This window comes from Schistocerca nitens, chromosome 8, assembly GCF_023898315.1.
Source record: "Schistocerca nitens isolate TAMUIC-IGC-003100 chromosome 8, iqSchNite1.1, whole genome shotgun sequence".
In the NCBI taxonomy this organism is placed as follows: Eukaryota; Metazoa; Arthropoda; class Insecta; order Orthoptera; family Acrididae; genus Schistocerca; species Schistocerca nitens.
The window spans coordinates 297916794-297938502 of NC_064621.1; the positions used below are offsets into that span (position 1 = coordinate 297916794).

Genomic DNA, 21709 nt, shown 5'->3' on the forward strand with positions numbered 1-21709 from the left:
TTGCAAAAATCAACTTGTAAAAACTTTTTCATTGGCATATAGAACCAGTCAGCTTCCTGGTATGGGCCTTAGAGCGTTCTCAATAAAGTATTTATTTTATAATTTCTGTCATTATTCTTTACAGTGATGTGGTGAGCGGCATAATTCTGTAGAATCTCAATTGCTTTTAAATGTTTTGAACACAAATTAGTTGTGTGCAAACAGAGCTGCATTGTTTCTTTCATTCTCCTGACAAATGTGAGATTTTTCCAGTTCCACTCTTCAAATGTGTATGTCGTATAGGTTAGAAAGTCATTCAGCTTCGTCGTTTTATAGAGGCCTACATAAAACGACGAAGCTTTTTTGGGCGTATTACTTTCTGACAGTACCATATTAACATGTTGGCTCGATGTGATTACCTGGTATAAGACATTGTGGTCGATAACTGGAATAAATATAAATAGCCTTTCCTTGATCACTGCGAATATTGCTGTGACTATATCGTAACTCGTGACGTTCGTATGTATACATCTGCATGCTTATAACATTTCTCTGTGATCTATTTAACATTCAGTGACACATTTTTTTAATTCCCAGGGGAGCACAAGGGCATGCAACTCTTTTCTGTTCACTCAGTCTTGTAAAAGCAAGTCAACTTCTATGCGGCCTTGAAAATTACGATCGAACGAAAGGGGTGGGCTCATTTTGTGGTTTTCTGAGGCCACGCCCTACACAGTACATTTTCCTTGTTTCGTTCAGGTGCAGATTTATCTGCTCTTAGTGAGTTTGAGGTGTTCTTGCTTGACAGCCCCAGTTCGCATCATTTATTAGTAAACATGGCTTTTTTACTGTATTCAGATGGTTCTTTACTGCCTATCACAGCTACAGAGTGACTGGGGACATCGGAATCGTAGGTGAAGACGCTGCCAGCAAAAGGGTTGACACTGAAGAGTGTAATATGCCTCTGTGCTATGTTGACTACAATACTGTTAATGTTAAAACTTTACAAACTTCACAAAATTTTAGTTTGTTCATCAGAATAAATAAAAATGTAAATGTTCGTATGTTCAACACCATGTTCATAACCGACTGCTTTTAAATTTTGACATAACGTTGCATTCTAATAGAGACGTGATTTTAGATACCTATTTCTTTCACACACACACACACACACACACACACACACATATATATATATATATATATATATATATATATATATATATATATATAATTTTTTTAAAATTTAATAGTAGGGAAACTTTGTTACAACAAATCTCAAACACACACACACACATATATATATATATATATATATATATATATATATATATATATATATATATATATATATATATATATATGTGTGTGTGTGTGTGTGTGTGTGTGTGTGTGTGTGTTTGAGATTTGTTGTAACAAAGTTTCCCTACTAGTAAATTTTAAAAAAATTATGTATTATATATATTAATAAAGGAGGTATATAAAACCACATGCGTATTCCAATGCAGCGTTATGTTAAAATCTCAAAGCCTTCGATCAAAGACTTTCGGAGATTTGGGATTAACGTTTACAGTTTCTATATAAGTACAAACGTAGATATTCGTTTCTTCCAAGTCTCAAAGCTCTGAAAGTTCTTCAAGCATTGTTTTGAAATTGTGACACACATTGCATTCGAATACTCACGTGTTTTTATATATGTACTGGAACGGCAGCTGGTATATAGGTAATACACATGTAATAAAAGGGGAAATATTATAAAAACGTAATTGTTGGTTGTTCAAAATCGTTAGTCTCAGATAGTTCGTGACCCATCGCTTTGAAATTTTGACACAACGTTGAATTCTAATACGGGCGTATTTTGAGGTACCTAATTTTTTAACATATGATGTATAGTATATGTATATGTAATTTTTTGAGACTTTTGTAACAATATTGCCACATTACTAAATTTATATAAATTTATGCGTCACATATATTTAAAAAATAAGTAAATAAAAACACGTGTCTATACCAATGGAACGTTGTATAAAAATTTCATAGCAGTCGGTCAAAATCATTCGGAGATTTCCGATTAGGAACATGTACATTTTGTACAAGTACAAACGTGGATGTTCGTTTCTTCAAAATCTCAAACTGTGAAAGTCCTTCACAGATTGCTTTGAAATTTTGAAATAACGTTGAATTCTAACACGGATGTGTTTTTAGGTGCCAATACATATAGTATATAACTATATCATATGTAATCTATAAAGAAAAATATTGTTACCAAAGATCTCAAAATATACTTTGCCGAATTACTTCAAAATTTTACACGTTATTGCAATAAACGTTAAGAGATGTTAGCAAACAGGGAAGTTGTATTTATGGTTTATTGGTTTATAATTAGAATATTACTACAAAATTTGAATTTTCAGTAACAATAAACAACGCCCAAGGTCAGAGAGAGGACGGAAGAGGAGATGCACAGAGGGATGGGAGGAAATGGACGTAGAAAAAAGGAAGGAGGAGATGGACAGAACTGTGGTAGGAGGTGATGGACTGAGAGAAGAGGAGAGAGACAGAGAGGGCAGGAGTATATGAAAAGAGGGAGGAGAAGGAGAAGAACATGGACAGAGAATGGGGGAAGGAGGAGGAGATGGACAAAGAAAGGAGGAGGGGAGGCGGACAGAGAAAGGGGAGAAAATGAGATTAGGACATGTATCCAATTGCCACACATCTTAGAAACGTATGCTTTCTCTTTTTTTTTCATTTACATTTAAGCAGACTGAGGCACAACAAAGCGTGTCGACGTATAGCTAGCATTTGCATAAAATGTTCATATTAGAATGAGCAAGTGCAGTTAGAAAAACAAGGTTAACAGTTTGTACTTGCAGTACACTTTTGCAGATCGATAAATTATTCATTGGCTTTCTGTCTAGCGGTACAGTTATTCTTCTTGCGAGAGGAAGTAGGGTTTATTTTGAAATATGTGCGACGAAATAATATAGATATTGCAGGAAACTTCGACTTCATATCGGTTTTTAAGAAACATTCAAAATTAAGCTTTATCCAGGCCACGCAATTTACCATTTTTCAACAAACACAACCCGACCAGTTCTTAGTACCATAACTCAAAAATTGAACTCCTCACTTCACAGCAAAGTGACCAGCGATACAATACCTTGCAAAGTGGCTCATATATGCTTCAGTTACGTATCGATTTTTTACATGCAGAGAAAGTTATATTTTGCCGGCCGAAGTGGCCGAGCGGTTCTAGGCGCTACAGTTTGAAACCGCGAGACAGCTACGGTCGCAGGTTCGAATCCTGCCTCGGGTATGGATGTGTGTGTTGTCCTTAGGTTAGTTAGGTTTAAGTAGTTCTAAGTTCTAGGGGACTGATGACCTCAGCAGTTAAGTCCCATAGTGCTCAGAGCCATTTGAACCATTTTGAAAGTTATATTACTTGATTGTTCATGAAAAAACATCTTTCACCTTATTTTTCAAAACAATTATGGATACACTGAATACAATTACAATTATTATAAATATCAATGACTTCAAATGCAATTACATATATGAAACACCTGTAACTCAAGAAAGCTACGCACAACGATGGAATTATCCGAACAGGGCCGAAATCGGTAGATGTGACACAGATGTACAGACAAATGGTTCAAATGGCTCTGAGCACAATGGGACTTAACATCTATGGTCATCAGTCGCCTAGAACTTAGAACTACTTAAACCTAACTAACCTAAGGACAGCACACAACACCCAGTCATCACGAAGCAGTGTACAGACAAATAAATGGTAACAATTTCAGAAGAATTGGATGATTTATTCTACAGAAATTGAGCAAGTCAGTAATGCATTGGTCCTTCTCTGGCGCTTATGCAAGCAGTTATTCAGCTTGGCGTTGATCAATATACTTGTTGTATGTCCTCCTGAGAGAAATTGTGTCCAATTGGTGCGTTTGATCGTCAAAATCCTGAGCTGGTTCTCAGTTCATGAGAGATCTGGCGACCTTGCTGGCCAAAGCAGGGTTTGACAAGCACGAAGACAAGAAGCAGAAACTCTCGCTGTGTCATTATCCTGCTGAAATGAGAGTCGACGTACCACTGTGTTGTAAGGGTGCCACGGCTGACAACCGAAGGGGTAATGCCGTGAAATGAAATGTCACCCGAGACCATCGTTCGTGGTAGTTGGGCTGTATGACAGGTGACAGTCGGCCTGGTAACTCACCGCTGTGTAGGGCGTCTCCAGACACGTCTTCGGCCTCCCGTCTCACTGACTGGAGTATAATTATTTTCAATTTTCAGTGATGAACCCTGCTTTAAACCGAGCACCGATGACCAGCAAAGACGTGTCTGGAGACGCTCCAGACAGCAGTGGAATATCAACCAAATGTCGTCCCCAAAACGGCTCGACAACCAGGAGTGCTGGTCTGCGGTGCCATTTCTTTTCACAGCAACACTCCTTTCTTTGTCACCCGCTGCACCCTTACAGCACAGTTGTACGTCGACGATATTCTACCCCCCGTTTTGTTGTTCTTCATGGCGAGCCATCCTGGGCTTACAGTTCACCAAGATAATGCTCCCCATCACACTGCGAGAGTTGCTAGTGCTTGTCTTTGTGCTTGCCAAACCTTAGTTTGACCTTGAAGGTCGCTGGACCTCTCCCAAATTGAGAACGTTTAGAGCATTATGGGCAGGGCCCTCCAACCAACTCGGGATTTTGATGATATAACGTGCCAGTTGGACAGAATATGGCACAATATCCCTCAGGAGGGCATCCAACAACTGTATCAGTCAATGCCAAGCAGAATAATTATTTGCATAAGGACCACAGGTGGACCAAATCATTAACTTGCTCAGTTTATGGAGCTTTCTCTTGAATAAACCAACCAATGTTTCTGAAATTGTTTGTATATGTACGTCATATACACTGCAGCGCCAAAGAAACTGGTATAGGCATGCGTTTTCAAATACAAAGTTATGTAAAAAGGCAGAGTACGGCTCTGCGGTCGGCAATGCGTATATGAGACAGAAAGTGTCTGGTGCAGTTGTTAGGTCTGTTACTGCTGTTACAATGGCTCATTATCAAGATTTAAGTGAGTTTGAACGTGGTGTTATAGTCGGCGCACAAGGGACGGAACATAGAATCTCCGAGGTAGTGATGAGGTCGGGATTTTCCCGTACGACCATTTTGCGAGTGTATCGTGAATATCAGTAATCTGGTAAAACATCAAATCTCAAACATCGCTGCAGCCGGAAAAAAGATCCTGCAAGAATGGGACTAGCGACGACTGAAGAGAATCAGTCAACATGACATAAGTGCATCCTTTCCTCAAATTGCTGCAGATTTCAATGCTGGGCCATCAAAAAGAACGAACCATTCAACGAAACATCATCGATATTGGCTTTCGGAGCCGAAGGGCCTCTCATGTACCATTGACGACTGCACGACACAAAGCTTTACGCCTCGCTTGGGCACATCATCACCGACACTGGACTGCTGATGACCAGAAAACGTGTTGCCTGGTTGGACGAATCTCGTTTCAAACTGTATCGAGCGGATGGACGTGTACGGGTATGGAGACAACCTCACGATTTCATGGGCCCTGCATGTCAGCAGGAGACTGTTCAAACTGGTGCAGGCTGTGTAATGGTATGGCGCTTGTGCATGTGGAGTGATATGGGATCCCTGATACGTCTAGATACGACTCTGACTGATGACACGTACGTAAGCATCCTGTCTGATCACCTGCATCCATTTATGTCCATTGTGCCTTCCGACGGGCTTGGGAAATTACAGCAGGAAAAAACGACACCCAACACGTCCAGAATTGCTACAGAATGGCTCCAGGAACAATCTTCTGTGTTTATACACTTGCGCTGGCCACCGAACTCCTCAGACATGAACATTATTGAGCGTATCTGGAATGCCATTCAACGTGCTGTTCAGAAGAGATCTCCAACCCGTCGTACTCTTACGGATTTATGGACAGCCGTGCAATATGCATGGTGTTAGTTGCCTACAGCACTACCTCAGACATTAGTCGAGTTCATGCCACGTCGTGTTGCGGCACTTCTGCGTGCTCGCGGGGACCCTACGCTATATTAGGCAGGTGCACCAATTGCTTTGACTCTTCAGGGTATAAAGATTTCCGTCCAATCCGGATAATTCCTTCGTGGTGCGTCAGTCATTTTCCTTAGAGTGTACATCCAAAATATAAAAATAATTATGTCGTCTGAAAGACAACGAATTTCATGATAAATTCATGTTTTCTGTTTATAAACACGTTGTTGTTGTTGTTGTGGTCTTCAGTCCTGAGACTGGTTTGATGTAGCTCTCCATGCTACTTTATCCTGTGCAAGCTGCTTCATCTCCCAGTACGTACTGCAGCCTACATCTTTCTGAATCTGCTTGGTGTATTCATCTCTTGGTCTCCCTCTACGATTTTTACCCTCCACGCTGCCCTCCAATACTAAATTGGTGATCCCTTGATGCCTCAGAACATGTCCTACCAACCGATCCCTTCTTCTGGTCAAGTTGTGCCACAAACTCCTCTTCTCCCCAATTCTATTCAATATCTCCTCATTAGTTATGTGATCTACCCATCTAATCTTCAGCATTCTTTTGTAGCACCACATTTCGAAAGCTTCTATTCTCTTCTTGTCTAAACTATTTATCGTCCACGTTTCACTTCCATACATGGCTACACTCCATACAAATACGTACTTTCAGAAACGACTTCCTAACACTTAAATCAATACTCGATGTTAACAAATTTCTCTTCTTCAGAAACGCTTTCCTTGCCATTGCCAGTCTGCATTTTATATCCTCTCTACTTCGACTATCATCAGTTATTTTGCTCCCCAAATAGCAAAACTGCTTTACTACTTTAAGTGTCTCATTTCCTAATCTAATTCCCTCAGCATCAGCCGACTTAATTCGACTACATTCCATTATCCTTGCTTTGCTTTTGTTGATGTTCATCTTATACCCTCCCTTCATGACACTGTCCATTCCGTTCAACTGCTCTTCCAAGTACTTTGCTGTCTCTGACAGAATTACAATGTCATCCGCAAACCTCAAGGTTTTTATTTCTTCTCTATGGATTTTAATACCTACTCCCAACTTTTCTTTTGTTTCCTTTACTGCTTGCTCAATATACAGACTGAATAACATCGCGGAGAGGCTACAACCCTGTCTCACTCCCTTCCCAACAACTGCTTCCCTGTCATGTTCCTCGACTCTTATAACTGCCATCTGGTTTCTGTACAAATTGTAAATAGCCTCCGCTCCCTGTATTTTACCCCTGCCACCTTCACAATTTGAAAGAGAGTATTCCAGTCAACATTGTCAAAAGCTTTCTCTAAGTCTACAAGTGCTATAAACGTGGGTTTGCCTTTCCTTAATCTGTTCTCTAAGATAAGGCGTAGGGTCAGTATTGCCTCAAGTGTTCCAACATGTCTACGGAATCCAAACTAATCCTCACCGAGGTCGGCTTCTACCAGATTTTCCATTAGTCTGTAAAGAACTATAATCACGTATGTAAGACTATTTTAGTTATATTGCCGAAATAACGGTCAACATAAATTACAATTTGTATACTGTTGGATTGATTTGTAAATAAAGCATTGTATCATATTCTACAATACGTGGTGAAAGAAGTTGCACTGACCAGTTCCTATTCAAGAGGAACACACAGCGACAATAAGTGCGTGTAGACTTATATAAAAATCTATCTGGTTGCTAGTTTTTCAGTGATTCCTCTATCCTACGTGAAACTGCGTAGCCCATGTTTGTTTTGAGAACCAGCAGCAGGAATGAAGCCGAGTAGCGAAACATGCTTTACCCTCGACAGTAATCGTTCCAGATGCGCGTAGTGGCGCAAGAGACGTGTCACGTGACAGTGTTGTCTGCTTTTCCAGGCTGATACCCCGCTCCCCGGGTCGAGAAACACGTGAGCGGCGCCTAGGGCGGCCAACAGGTTGCGACGGTGCGTCAGACAAGGTCGCGGCCGCCCCTATCCAGGCTGTCCGCGGCGGCTCGCGCCAGCAAGCCAGCAGACCAGTCTTCGGTCGCCATGAAGCGGAGATGGTCCGCCTCGGCATGCGTGCTGCTGCTGCTGCTGTTGGTAGACGCAGCGAGGGCGACGGACTGCGACGACGCAGCAGCGCCGACTGCGCTGGGCCTCGAACGTGCGGTGCGCAGGAACCTCAGCAAGGGCAGCGGGCAAGCGGCCGAGCCGACAGCGCCGCGCTGGGACGCCGTCGGCTCACGAGCTCTCTTCGCGACGCAGGACGACCACGATGGCGAAGGTTTGTGGCGGAGGGCGCACTGTGGCCCTCTGCATTACCAAATGGCAGCCAGCTCTAAATGTAGGACATTGTAAATTAATGCAGGCGTAGATACAAAATTGGCGGCTCAGCCGTTGCGCATTTGCTAGCGTCACACACATCGTTTCGCCATATGAAATACCCGTGTTGTAGTTTAACTTGCGGCACAAAAACCTGTGACTCTTATACGGTCCACTGAGAACCTCTTAACATTGCTTCAATTCGCTAAAATAACAACGATCCAGTTGTTATAAAAGCTTTATTGGCGCGTTTCGAGCATAGCCCATCATCAGAATATCAGAAACAAAGTTATAAGCGATCTCAGTCTTTCTCGGCGTATTCCACTGATGAATTCTTCTCGCAGAAGATGATGGGTACGAAACTCATTGAAACGTTGCGGCAAGACGACGCCACCACTCGGCTGATAACCCGAGAAGAATTCATCAGAAACAAAGTTGATACTAAGTGATATTTTCATAAGGTGTTGCCCCAAGCTTGTCATGATTATGGGTTTGAGCTGCTGATGAAATCCTTATTTTAAAAAATGGTTCAAATGGCTCTGAGCACTATGGGACTTAACTTCTGAGATCATCAGCCCCCTAGAACTTAGAACTACTTAAACCTAACTACCTTAAGGACATCACACACATCCATGCCCGAGGCAGGATTCGAACCTGCGACCGTAGCGGTCGCGCGGCTCCATACTGTAGCGCCTAGAGCCGCTCGGCCGCTCCGGCCGGCTAAATCCTTATTTAAACAACCAGCTTCAGTCCACTGACTATCACCAGGTTCTTAAAATCATTTACAGCATCGTATTAAGCGAATATAAAATGAGTGCCGTCAGATAACAAAACTGTGAACTTGTCACTGTTGTCGTATCACAATATAAGTTACAACGTCAATATACAAACTGGTGGTACGTGTTGCGACCAGAGGGAACTAATTTCGTCTGGCCAATCTGGCCATAACTGTGGTTTCTTTGATTGCTCTGGGAGAAGGCCCATCCAAATATAACTCATGAATTATTAATTCGCTTTATTACATAAATGTATAATAGATTTACTTAGTATTGACACATTTCTTTGCCAACTGTCATTGATTGTGAAAGTATCACTTGAGACACTACGTAACAAGCTGTTCTTTTGAGGTACAATGTTCAACAATCACAGTATGCATGCGCTCACAGCTTTAATGCCGATTGCTGATGTAACCCTAAAGAGGGCATTTTCCATCAGTATTTATATATATCAATGTTTTTACATTACGATGTGGCTACAGTGAAACGTTCATAGTTTTAGTATCTGACGTCAATGATTTTATATTCGCCTAATATGCATTAAGTGATGTTGGTGAGTAATGATGATCAGTCAACAGGGTAAAAAATAAAGAGTTTATCAGCAGCCCAAGGCGATAATCATGACAGTTTACAAATTTGATGCTAAGTTGTTACCATGTGTTTCGCCACAGATTCGCTGTGCGTTGTTTGTGATCCTGATTTACAGTTAAATGGAGATGTTGGCTTGTAACATCTGATTATAATGTCACACAGCACCTGAATGTGGTCTGTTTATGATTGTAACTGGTAATGTAAGAAACTGACTAGTACAGCCGTGTGCAACCATGATTTTTCAACAATTTTTATAAGTGGTAAATAATCGCCACCTCAAAATAACGTTGCTATTAAGTCCTGTGTCACATGGTGCACTCTACTAACATTTTCGTTTTATTTTTCCCATCAGATCCGTATAGAATCCCGATATTTCGACGAAATCCCCCATCCGGGAACAACTGACTGTCGTGTACGCTGTTGCGGTAATCATTTATAGCCCATATCAGTACACCTCTAGTGTTCGAGAGGCATTCGCTGTTACGTCATTTTACCAGCGATAATGTTCACATCTACACTGGTGGTGCTAGCGCTCTCGTGGTAACATAAAGAATTCAGTGCATTTCTCTGTCTTCTCAATGCCGAGAGCTCGTTTCCAAGCTCTGCTAAAGATTACACCTGTTGCCCAGTTGAAGTTGCTCTCCTACATTCTAATTCCAACTGCTTATTTAATACCAGAATCCCAGTATATAAAAGTATTGTATAATAGCGCTTGTCAGACACTTATAGAATAACGACTACTACGGGAGTAGCGGTAATTGATACCGAGTACTGGTCCTATAATCCGTTCATCATAAGAATAAACCTGATGTAAACAAACACAAACGCGATGATTGGTCAGAAGCCGTAGCACACGTACACTGGTATTATTACGCTCTTGGAAGTAGGCCTTACTTTTGTATTAGATATCTTAATACTGAGTTACGTTACATGAAACTTTAAGGTATTCAGCTGTATTAACAGCCATCAATGTTTTTCTTAATCACGCTTTAGCTACGTAGTTTTTAGTTCAAAAACCATGTACAGTCAAGGCCTCTGCAGCGTTGTGCTCTGTCGCGCTGTTAATGCGCAGTATAAAAGTGGCTGGGGCTGCTTTCTGTTCCGCAGTGAAATACACGAGTGGAACACGGTTAAAAAGTGCAGAGAAATAGGCTGTTCTTAATGTTTTTCGTAATTTTACGGAGATAATCGGCTCTGAAGACTTTCTGCCGTTGTATATACTGCAGTTCATTCAGAATCTCACAACAGATTTGTAATGCAATCGGTAGCATAATAGAATATGAACGAATTGTTGTTATTACAGCGTTGGTTCAAATCTTTACAGTATGCTTTTTTTCCTCGTTCAATTTGAAATACCTACATCTCGTTATTATAAAACTCATAATCATTTTTGTGAATAATGCACGTCTTATTGTTTCTAATTACATACTGAACGCGAAATTCTTGTTTCCATTGCAAATGCAAATTCTTAATTATCGATGTTTTACGGAAGACTGTTCATAAAAGTTGTTTAAATTAAGAAAACATAACAATTTAATTTTTAAGACAAAAATGAAAAACAAAATCGTCTTTTTGGTCTGTTTCCATCGCTTTGTACCACAGAGGTAGATGAAAAACAATCATTTTCACAGCATCGAGCACATCATACAAATGCTGCATTTTCACATTTGCTACTGCACCATCACAATATGAACCCAACGGAACTGATCTGGAGCCAAGCGGCGGGACGTCATTGTCGAACGCTGGCGGGGTATAGAACGGCTTGTCATAAAAGAAGAGAAAATACTACGTCTGGTTGGCTTCGTGGATTCTATTGATAGGTTCTTTATCAACGTAGCAGGTGAACTCAAATGTATTTCTCGGATTCGGATAAGGAAGGATCTAAGAGATTACCAGACAACTGACTGTAAGTAATACCTTCAGTTGCTTCAATATTTAACTATACTGTGAAATCCTTCAGTGCTCTCTTACGTTACACACGGTTTATGCAGAAATACTACCCTCTGGTTAAGTTAAGAATTTTCGTCATTCTTGTTTTCAATTACAATAGTACGTTAGTTAAAAACGATAACGTGCTGCGGTTTTCGTCTATTCGTCCAAGGAGCGTGTTGTGGGAGATTTTCAGTGTATTATTTCACTCTGCTTAAAAATTACATGACGTACAAAGCTGTATTGCTGCCCTGCTCGCCTCTTATTTCGTATGAACTGCAGCTGGTCGCGTCACTGCAGGCTAGCTGTACCAGCTGACCGGCCAGTGCTGTCTAAGTTAAATGCGCTGGTAAAGCTGTTGTCCCGTATTATCGCTAAGTCGATGTGCGCGTAACGCGCAGCACAAAACGTACCGTTATTATCGTACTTGACAGTACTCAACACATCTTGGCTGCAGTCCCGCGTGAAACGGGAATCCAATGAGGTTCAAGCAAATGCGGAATAACACATAGTGCAATGTTTACATCAGGTTTATTCTTATGATGAACGGATTATAGTTTTCAGTACGACACTCTCGCGGCATTGAATAAACTTTCTAATTATTGCAGACTTTATAATCTTGATTACAATGAAATGAACACCCTTAGCTGCTTACAGGCGTTGACATACGTCAACGGGGACAGATGAAAATGTGTGCCCCGACCGGGACTCGAACCCGGGATCTCCTGCTTACATGGCAGACGCTCTATCCATCTGAGCCACCGATTGTCCCGTGCTATATTCGTAGTGCCCCCGCCCATTATACTCATTACTCGCGGCGCGTTGCCGATTCCCGTAAGAGTTCGAGCCCTGTTTGTGCATTCGCAGAGAAGAAGAAGATGGTCAAGTGACCGGTGAGCCTTAACTATATATTTACTAACATGGTATCTGTTCTTTCGGACATGTCCGAAAGAACAGATTCCATCGGTGACCAAGCAGCTCGTTAGATGAAATTACAATGAAATGAACACCCTTAGCTGCTTACAGGCGTTGACATACGTCAACGAGGACAGATGAAAATGTGTACCCCGCTTACATGGCAGACGCTCTATCTGAGCGAAACAGAAACTATTCCGAGTACCGATCTTGAAATTCTAGCTGTCCAGAGATCACAAAATTTGGACTTATATTTTGAATTAATCATGGTTAGATAATTATCAGTATATCTGAAGTACTTCAGTGATAAGGATCCGTAAATAATGCACAGTTATAAATAATTTCACACTGTCAATTCTTTTATTCATTACACAGTTACGTTACCTTAGAAAGCATCCCACATAATCTCGACCGTGAAATAATTCCCAAGATTTATTCTAATTAATCGACTCAATAAGCACGAAAACTGAAGTGAAGCCAATCCAAGATCCATCGCGGAAGTGGTCTATCGCAGAAGTGGGGTTCGTAAAATGGTCGTTCTGTCATTTATAACATAATAGTCAGCGAATACAACGAAAATGACTACAGCGATGTCTGAACGAAGCGCGCGCGTATCTGAAATCTAAGTCGGTCGTCAGACAAAGATATGGAAATCGCGAAAAAAAAAAAGACTTGAAATTAAAATTATTTTGTGACAAATCTTTAGTCTCATCAGATATTATAGTGTCTTTACTTGTCACTGTTCAGTAATTGCTGATTTCTCAAGTTCTTGATTTTCAGTATCCCACGCTTCTACGTACTAGGATAATGTTATTAAAGAAGCAGTAGGAATCAGAATGTGTGAGAGCAACTTCGAAAATGGCACCGGATATAAACTTAAAGTATTTCGTAGGAGCGAGCTATCGACGCTGAGTAGACACGGAGTAATGTATTGAACTGTTTATGTTCCTATGAGAGCACTGGCACCACCAGTGCAGATGTGGGCAGAATCTTTGGCACTATGACGTAATGATGACGTACGCAGGAGAACCGGAAGGCAGCCACGACAGTCATTGTTCTTGACAAAGACAATAGAGGATTTCGTCGAAAGCCCGTGGTTTTACCCAACAATGTTTTGTACGAGTTTGACATCGCGGAAAACTTTTATCTCCAATAACATGTTAAGAGAGTTATAGGGTTACCACTTGGTGCCATACTTGTTATAAAGTTCTTTCCGTCTTTTTGACTCGTACAAATAATTCGTTAGCTAATATAGTAATGGAGAAATAAGTAAATGAAAGTTTTTATTAATAAAAGGAATTACGTTTTGAATAGTACGTACTAAATATTAGTCTTATCGCAAAAAGTCGATATCATTATAAACAGTATGGTTAACTGTGAAACATATAAAATGCAGATATTATCTGTCAGATTAATCTTTTTTTTTTAATTATTTATTTTGCAAAACTTCTTTGAAATAAGTGTTAGCAGGTAGAGTGTGATTATGGTTTACTTTTTGGTTGTATGTGTCTTTACCGCAAACGTTCGAACTCGTGAAAAAGGCACGTATAACTGTCCGTGCGAAGAAATAGGTTCTCGTAAATGCAATCCTGCCTTTTGCAGCGTCTGACCTTGTACTTTATTGTCATACCGATGACCACTTTTATTTGGATTTGTTTTCTTATTTGGAAAGTTATGGTTGGATCAGAAGGCGTGACATTAACACGGGGTTTGAGGCACAGCTGTATCGAAATAACTGAATTTAACTGTGGTGATGTACTCGCCTGAGCGAGTTACCATAATCTTGCACCATTAATTAATTCCCGATTAGCTTTAAGATTTCTAATGAACATAATAAAACCATTTTTCTTTAAATGCAATTGATAAGGTTGTAAACCACACGGATTTAAAGGGTGCAAGAATTCTACGGGATACAATCGAACATTGCTTATCTCTTCAAGCTGGACAGAATCAGAACTGAGGTAAGCCTTTGCCTCTGTAGCTAACAAACTAGATACGACATATTCATTAATTGTTGTACAGTCATCAATTTTTGGATATAGGATCGACGTTGAATAGAATTGCGAAACAATTTATTCATTGGCTTGTATGTCACTGAATATGGTGGTAATAAAATACCCGTAATTGCAATAACAATGTTTTGGTGGCTTCACTGAAGCAATCTGTTTGATTTTCTGATTCACCGTTACCCAGTTTAACTAATAATTCAATGGCGTCGTGGAAAACTGAAATATATAAGAAAAAAGTTACCAGCTATTTGCAAGTTTTTAACTTATTGTAATTATTCATTTGTTACGAAATATCAATATTCCCGGCAATAAATGTTTGTTTTACCTTTGTTGGTAATGCAGATTATAGGTATTGAGATTAGGAGAATAGAAGAAGTGTAACATAACGTTGCAGAGGCTGTGAAGTAATGACGAATTAAAAGTGAAATAAATCAAGTTATAAACGGTACTTACCTCTGATGATGAACGTTGATATAATTCAGTTTATTCGCCCAGAATACAATGCTTACTTAAAGAAAGTAAACAACTCCGCCCGCTGTTGTGCACAATATTAAATTTAGATTTTTAATAAACGGCGTCTACTAAATTCTTCGCATCGACTGGTATCAGCAAAATCGTTAATAGACGACGCTTGTGAAAAGAATCAAAACAACTGCTAGAGCTGTGGTGCCTGTTAGTTAAACAGATTGTCAGTAGATGGCACCTTTTACATTCTTATTATAAAAAGTCCTCAAAATAAAGCTTTTTAATGAAAACAATAACTTTAAACGATTTGTGTATTTTTCGTCATTAGCGGTGAACGAAATCTTGAAAATGACGTCTCAGTAATTTATTATTATATAGTAGGGGAGATATGGCACAGCGACGAAAAAACCTTTGAGAAATTATATGATATTCTGGGCCATGCCAGAAATGCTTCGTTAAAGCTTTTATAACAAGTAGATTCTTGTTACTCATATTTTAGCTGCCTGCAGCAGTGTTAAGAATGAGCTCATTGTCAGTTTAAAGCACTTGTGTGACTTACTCTTGAAGACTGCCTGTTCGGAATACTTTCCATGAAGGTATTATCAAACTATGCATAATGTTAACCTAGACAAAGACTGCAACGGAAAACATAGTATTTGCAGATGGAAACATGCATCATGGAGGAAAATCGTTTGCTGCCTTACGCGGAAGTTCGTGATTTCATACCCAAATAAGGAAATACGTCATGTCGGATAAGGACTAAACAGTGTGTTGCATCACCGGAATACCAGTATAAAATGAGGATATGTAGTCTTCATTCTCTGTGGTTCAAGTGTGATGAGATCTGGTTACTTTGAAAAAGTAAATGTCTTGCACGAACCAAGTGAAATTAGATACTTTGCTTCTTTACGGAAATCGCAAACAAAATTTCCGGGGTTGTTCAGGGTATTTTCTAAGCATTTTCATTTAAGGAATCCTTTGTTTCCCGTGGCTCGCTACAGGGTAACAGCATTTCGTTTCCATTTAGCGCCTCCCCCCCCTCGTCACCCCCCCCCCCGACCCACCGGCTTTGTTTGTATCTATATTGCACTGAAAACATCTGCACAGAAGCGCAAATCTCGACATGCACTATGTGTCTTGTTTGGCTACAAACAAGATACTGCCTTTATTTTCCTTCAATTCCGTCACAGTTGTGATTATAGTCATTTCATTGCGGTGACTAGTTTCGGACCATCACGTCCATTTTCAAATCACGGTCTCATATGTAAGTGTAATCATACAGTACCCACCAATGCACATGTGAGTAAACAAACATTCATTTCCCCTCACCAGCAGTCATTACACAGATACAAAATGATAAACTTCGTATGAGCATACAATGTGATTTCTTTTTAATCGAACGCAGCAACGCAAGAAATCACATTGTATGCTTGTACGAAGTTATCATTTTATATCTATGTAATGATTACTGGTGAGGAATAATGAATATCTGATAATTGACACGTACACTGTTGGGAGCTCCTTCACTCCACTTACATCTAAGGCCATGGTTTGAAAATGGACATGATGATCCAGAACTAGTCACCACAAAGAAATGACTATTGTTACAACTGCGATGGATACTGAAGGAAAATAAAGATTTAATGATCCAAGTTTCTAGTCCTATCCTCCATCGGTATGTTGGAACTTCATGAAAGATTCTTCTTGCTGCCAACAGCAATGACCACTTCACTCTTCTTCCCTTGCGTATAGTAGTGTTTGGTTCTGTATCGGGTTTGTTTCTTCTGAGGGTTGTTGCATTGCTCGGTATTTTCTGAAGTTTTGCTGAATGCATATTACAACCAGTTTCATTGTTGTGAAGGTATTTTACAGAAGTAAAGATAATTGTTGTAACAAATATACATCATTACATTATTACACTATAACCTCTCTAAGAGTGGGGACCATGGGTCCCTTACAGTAAAATACTCGGAAAGTACCCCTGATAAATCTCCAAAATCTTGTCGGTGGAATTAGGTTCGTCCTATATGTCTACAGGTCATCTGCCGTGGTTAAGATACCGAAATATCGTTTGGAAGAACCAAGTTTAAAAACATGATCCGTCAAACTCGATTATTTTTCATTATCACCATAAGCGAATGCTGGGACGACTCCTCGAGCAAAACGATCATCAATACACTTAAGCCTATCAAATGAGTTCGTGCTTCACCTCGACAACACCGCGACTTGAAATTCTAAACATCCTCATGCTCCGCCTGAGACACCTCAATCCAAACATAGCCGAATCTCACTGATTGTTCCCTCAGTTCTTGATACAATATTTTGTACATGATGCATGAAAACGTGCGAGACACTGATGTAATATTCTACAGTATTTATCATTTACTAGCTGTTACCTCACTGCTTCGCTCGCATACCAGTAGTTTTGCTGTGACGAGTGATGGTGTATAAGAAAGCTAGTACTTTTACAACATTTCTGTTTATACAGTGGTGTAGAGACGTATGTGTGAAAAATGTATGCAGTGCCGCTATATAGGTACATAATGTAGGTGTTTCTATTATTTTGCTGTATGTCGAATCCGAAAACATTTTCTAATTATATTTAAAAATGCCTCGATTCATTACATTCGTGAAGAAGTAGAGTTTTTAGGGATTTCCCTCGATTACCTAGTAGTGGATGTAAGGTTTTGCCACCAAAGCAACACATACCAACCGTTTCTCCCTTCCATTTTAATGCATTATGATGCCGACATTTATGATCCACCCCCTTATGGTGACTAATTTATGACTAACATAGTCAGTTAATAGATCATAATCAAATGCAGCCTCACCAAATGCCTCCCACGTTCCACATGTGCCGAGCGAGGTGGTGCAGTCGTTAGCACACAGGACTCGCATTCGGGAGGACGACGGTTCAAACCCGCGTCCAGCCTCCTGATTTAGATTTTCCGTGATTTCCCTAAATTACTTCAGACAAATGCCGGGATGCTTCCTTTGACAGGGCACGGCCGACTTCCTTCCCTATCCTCCCTTAATCCCATGGGACCAATGATCTCGTTGTTTATTCCCCTCCCCCCAAATGAACTAACCAACCTTTCCACATGTGAAATTACGACTCTCGGTTTGTTCTGTATCCTTTAAATCAGTGCCGTCGTTGCGAGTCTTCAAGCATCTTGGAAGACGCCCAGCGTCTAAAATGCGACGGGCTTGTGACTGTTCTACTCTCTCAGAAGCTCTTAAGGTCATCTGACATTCTGCATCCAAGCTCCGGCGACCATGAGATTGCCCTGACGTTTGTTGGATTCGAGTAATTTTCGCAAATTGTGCTCTCTTAGAACTATGTGCTAAATTAGACTTACGTGTGCACGACTTATAGAAACAGTTTTAAATATGGTTGTCAGGCTTACAGTCCCATTTTATTGTTGTATCTCCACTAAAACTCTCGAGCAATGCCAGGTGGTGTAGGATCTCAATACCAAAAACCACGTGCACGGTAACGTTGGATAATAACCTATAGACACTAAGAGTCACCGACCATCACGCCAGCGCCGTCTGCATGCCACTCACGTACACCATATTTACAAATGTTAGTAATACTCAAAAAGATACAATTTCCTAAAGTATCCTATCGTCTCCCTCAGGCTTAAAGCTGAGTCCATACCAAATACCATCAGAATCGGTTCAGCGGCAAAGTCCTAAAAAGGTAATTGATAATACTGGTATTAGTTGGAATTATGGATTAAACACTTTGAAAACTGAATAAGCATTGTATTAATTACATTAAATCATATTACGTAGAATAAGTCGACAAATAAAAGCATTTTCATAAATATGATAAAGTTAAAAAGTGAAAGAGTAAATAACACTTAATAGAATAAATATTTTTCCTTAATTTGCGTAACATTCTTCAAACCAATAACTGTCTTGTATTATACACTTCGTAAAGTAGCCTGTGGCTTCTTTGTCAGGGTTCAAGCTATCTCCGCCAAATTTCATAGACGTCAGTTCAGCAGTTTAGTCGTGAAAATGTAACAGACAGAGTTACTTTCGCATTTATAATATTAGTATTGAAAACTATATTGGCATGCATTAAGCACGTTCAGGATTGTATGAGCATTGTTTTACAGCTGTTACCCATGGCTGCGCTCTCGTACCAGAAAAATGATACAAATGTGCGTTTGGCTTTTATGGCCAGGAAACCCCGATTTTGATGTTCGGGATTCCACTCCGGTGACTTACACATCTATGATGATAAAATAATGATGGAAACAACCCATATATCAAGACACGAGCAGAAAAAAAACATCCAAGTGAAAATTGAAGACGGGAACCAATGTTCGAGAGTCTGTAACGCTAACCGCTTGACCAGAGCTGTCAACGCAATTTAAGATGCAACAAAGAAGTTATAGGCACACATGACGTTCAGCGTCTAAAATGTGACGGGCTTGTGACTGATATTAGTACGGAAGTATGGATTAAACACGTAGAGGATTGTATAAGCATTGTATTCGTTACGATGAAACGTGTTTTGCTGAATAGGTCAGACAATAAAAGCATTTCCACAAATATGATAAACTTCAGAAGTCAAAGAATAAATAGCTTTCTCAAAGAGTAATTATTGCTCCATAATTCGCACTATAGACTTCAATCAGTACGTATGTTATACTACACACTTTCTAAAGTACTCTATGCTCTTCCTCGGTGTTCAGGCTATTTTCATACCAAATTTTGTCAAAATCGGTTCAGCAGTTTGGTCGTGAAAGTGTAATAGGCAGGATTAATTTCGCATTTATATTGCTAGTATGGATTACACGAGGCGGTTTTCGGCTGTTACGTCATCATCAGGTGCAAAGAAAAATGTGTGATGTAGTATAATTTTTGTAGGATCGAAGATTTTAAACTAGTGCAGCTACCGAGTATCTCCGTTCCCAGCGATGAAACTGTTAATATTAGATTTAGGAATAAAACGAGAGGAATTATTCCAGTGAAAATGCGATGTAAGATTATTTCACTAAGATAAAATTTCTTAGGATAAAATAAACAATAACTTTGGTCACACGTTCCAAGGGAATGGCTGAACAAAATAATGGTGATCGAGGTCCTAGGTTACAAACAGATAAGATACACTAGTTAGTAAGCAGGTAAGTGAAGTAGCTCTGATTATACAAAGTTAAAATTTTTTAACGAGCAACAGAAATTACAGTAATTGAAATAGAGGAAAAAAATGGCACACGTAAGTAAGAGGTGTAACATACAACATGACCTGCATGGGATTATGAGTAGTATCAGCAGTTAGAAGTGGCGAGTAAGGAAACTGTCAGATTATGCAGTACTAAGCTTGGGCAGTTGGAGATATGTTTATTAATTTCCTCTATTTCAAGGTAGTTCATCTTCCTTCGTTAAGGTTGTATGTGATGTTGCACCTTATACGTATGGCCTTCTTTAAGCAGGTGTTTTGAAGTAGAAGAGCCTCCTTTTCTAAGTTCCCAACTTCTATGGTGTTCCTTCAAGCCGACGCGTATTGCCCTGCCAGTCTAACCTATAGGCCTATAGAATTTGCCACAATGACAAGTGATTTTGTATACGCTACTCTTTTCCAAAGCTGAAGTGATGTCTTTGCCAATGGGCAAATGTGTCCAAGAGATATTGTTTATCTTTCAAAATTCCTGTCTTGAAGCTTTCTAATTACATCCAGTAAAGCTTTTGCGCGCCGGCCGGTGTGGCCGTGCGGTTAAAGGCGCTTCAGTCTAGAACCGCGTGACCGCTACGGTCGCAGGTTCGAATCCTGCCTCGGGCATGGATGTGTGTGATGTCCTTAGGTTAGTTAGGTTTAATTAGTTCTAAGTTCTAGGCGACTGATGACCTCAGAAGTCAAGTCGCATAGTGCTCAGAGCCATTTGAACAATTTGAAAGCTTTTGCGAAATAAATAATAAGTATTGTAGAATATTACACCTGTGTTTTTATTCGTAATAAGCGTAATCGTTAAGCATTGTATGCTGTAATGCACATCCATTGAATCTGTGTGCTTGTTAGTTACCCGGTGAGGGACTACAGACTGTAATCTAAAACACACGGATCTTTGTTTCTTAATCTTGTTCTACAGTTTCATTGTTTTATGAGTGTTTCTTGTAATTACGTTCAAGATAAAGTGGGCAATAAGCATGCCTTATTCTACAGATTGGTTTTAACAAATAAACAGAAACAAAACCAGAGACAATTTAATATTGGAAAGTAGCTAAGTTGAAGAGCCGTATAATACCTTCAGTACTGTTAACACAATTTAAAGAAAACCAGGGGACCCGTGCGAAGCTTTCACACCTTTTTAGTTTTAAATAATGACAGATTTTGGAATAAGTGTAGTCGCTGGGTAAGGGTAGTTTTGGGAATGAAGAGAAATCATCCTTCAAAACGAATCGAACGACGTGAAATAATAATCATGAATTTATGATACACCCCTATACACACATTTCCATGTGTCCAAAAACGTGTTTTGCCTTTGGAATGTTTGTTCCGGCTTATATGACGGGCAGAGAATAGGGACTGTCAGTAGAGCCGCGTAACCTATAACTTAAACTCGACAAGCATTTTCAGTTATAGTAAACACGTTAGGTCATAGTAGCAATAGGGAAATCGCAATTCTAGGCGACACTTTTGGGAAAGTACATTTGTGTAGAAAAGTCAACTTGTACGATGGGCAGA

General features: G+C 39.9%; 1 protein-coding gene across 1 annotated transcript in view; it reads left to right on the plus strand.

Moving 5' to 3' along the window:
- Positions 1 to 21709, plus strand: part of LOC126199031 (nose resistant to fluoxetine protein 6-like) — a 323399-nt gene that overhangs the window by 25240 nt on the left and 276450 nt on the right. Inside the window, exon 2 of the mRNA XM_049935732.1 lies at positions 7897 to 8286. Within this exon, the coding sequence (XP_049791689.1) occupies positions 8052 to 8286 (235 nt within the window). The 5' untranslated portion in view covers positions 7897 to 8051. The remainder of the gene's footprint in view (positions 1 to 7896; positions 8287 to 21709) is intronic.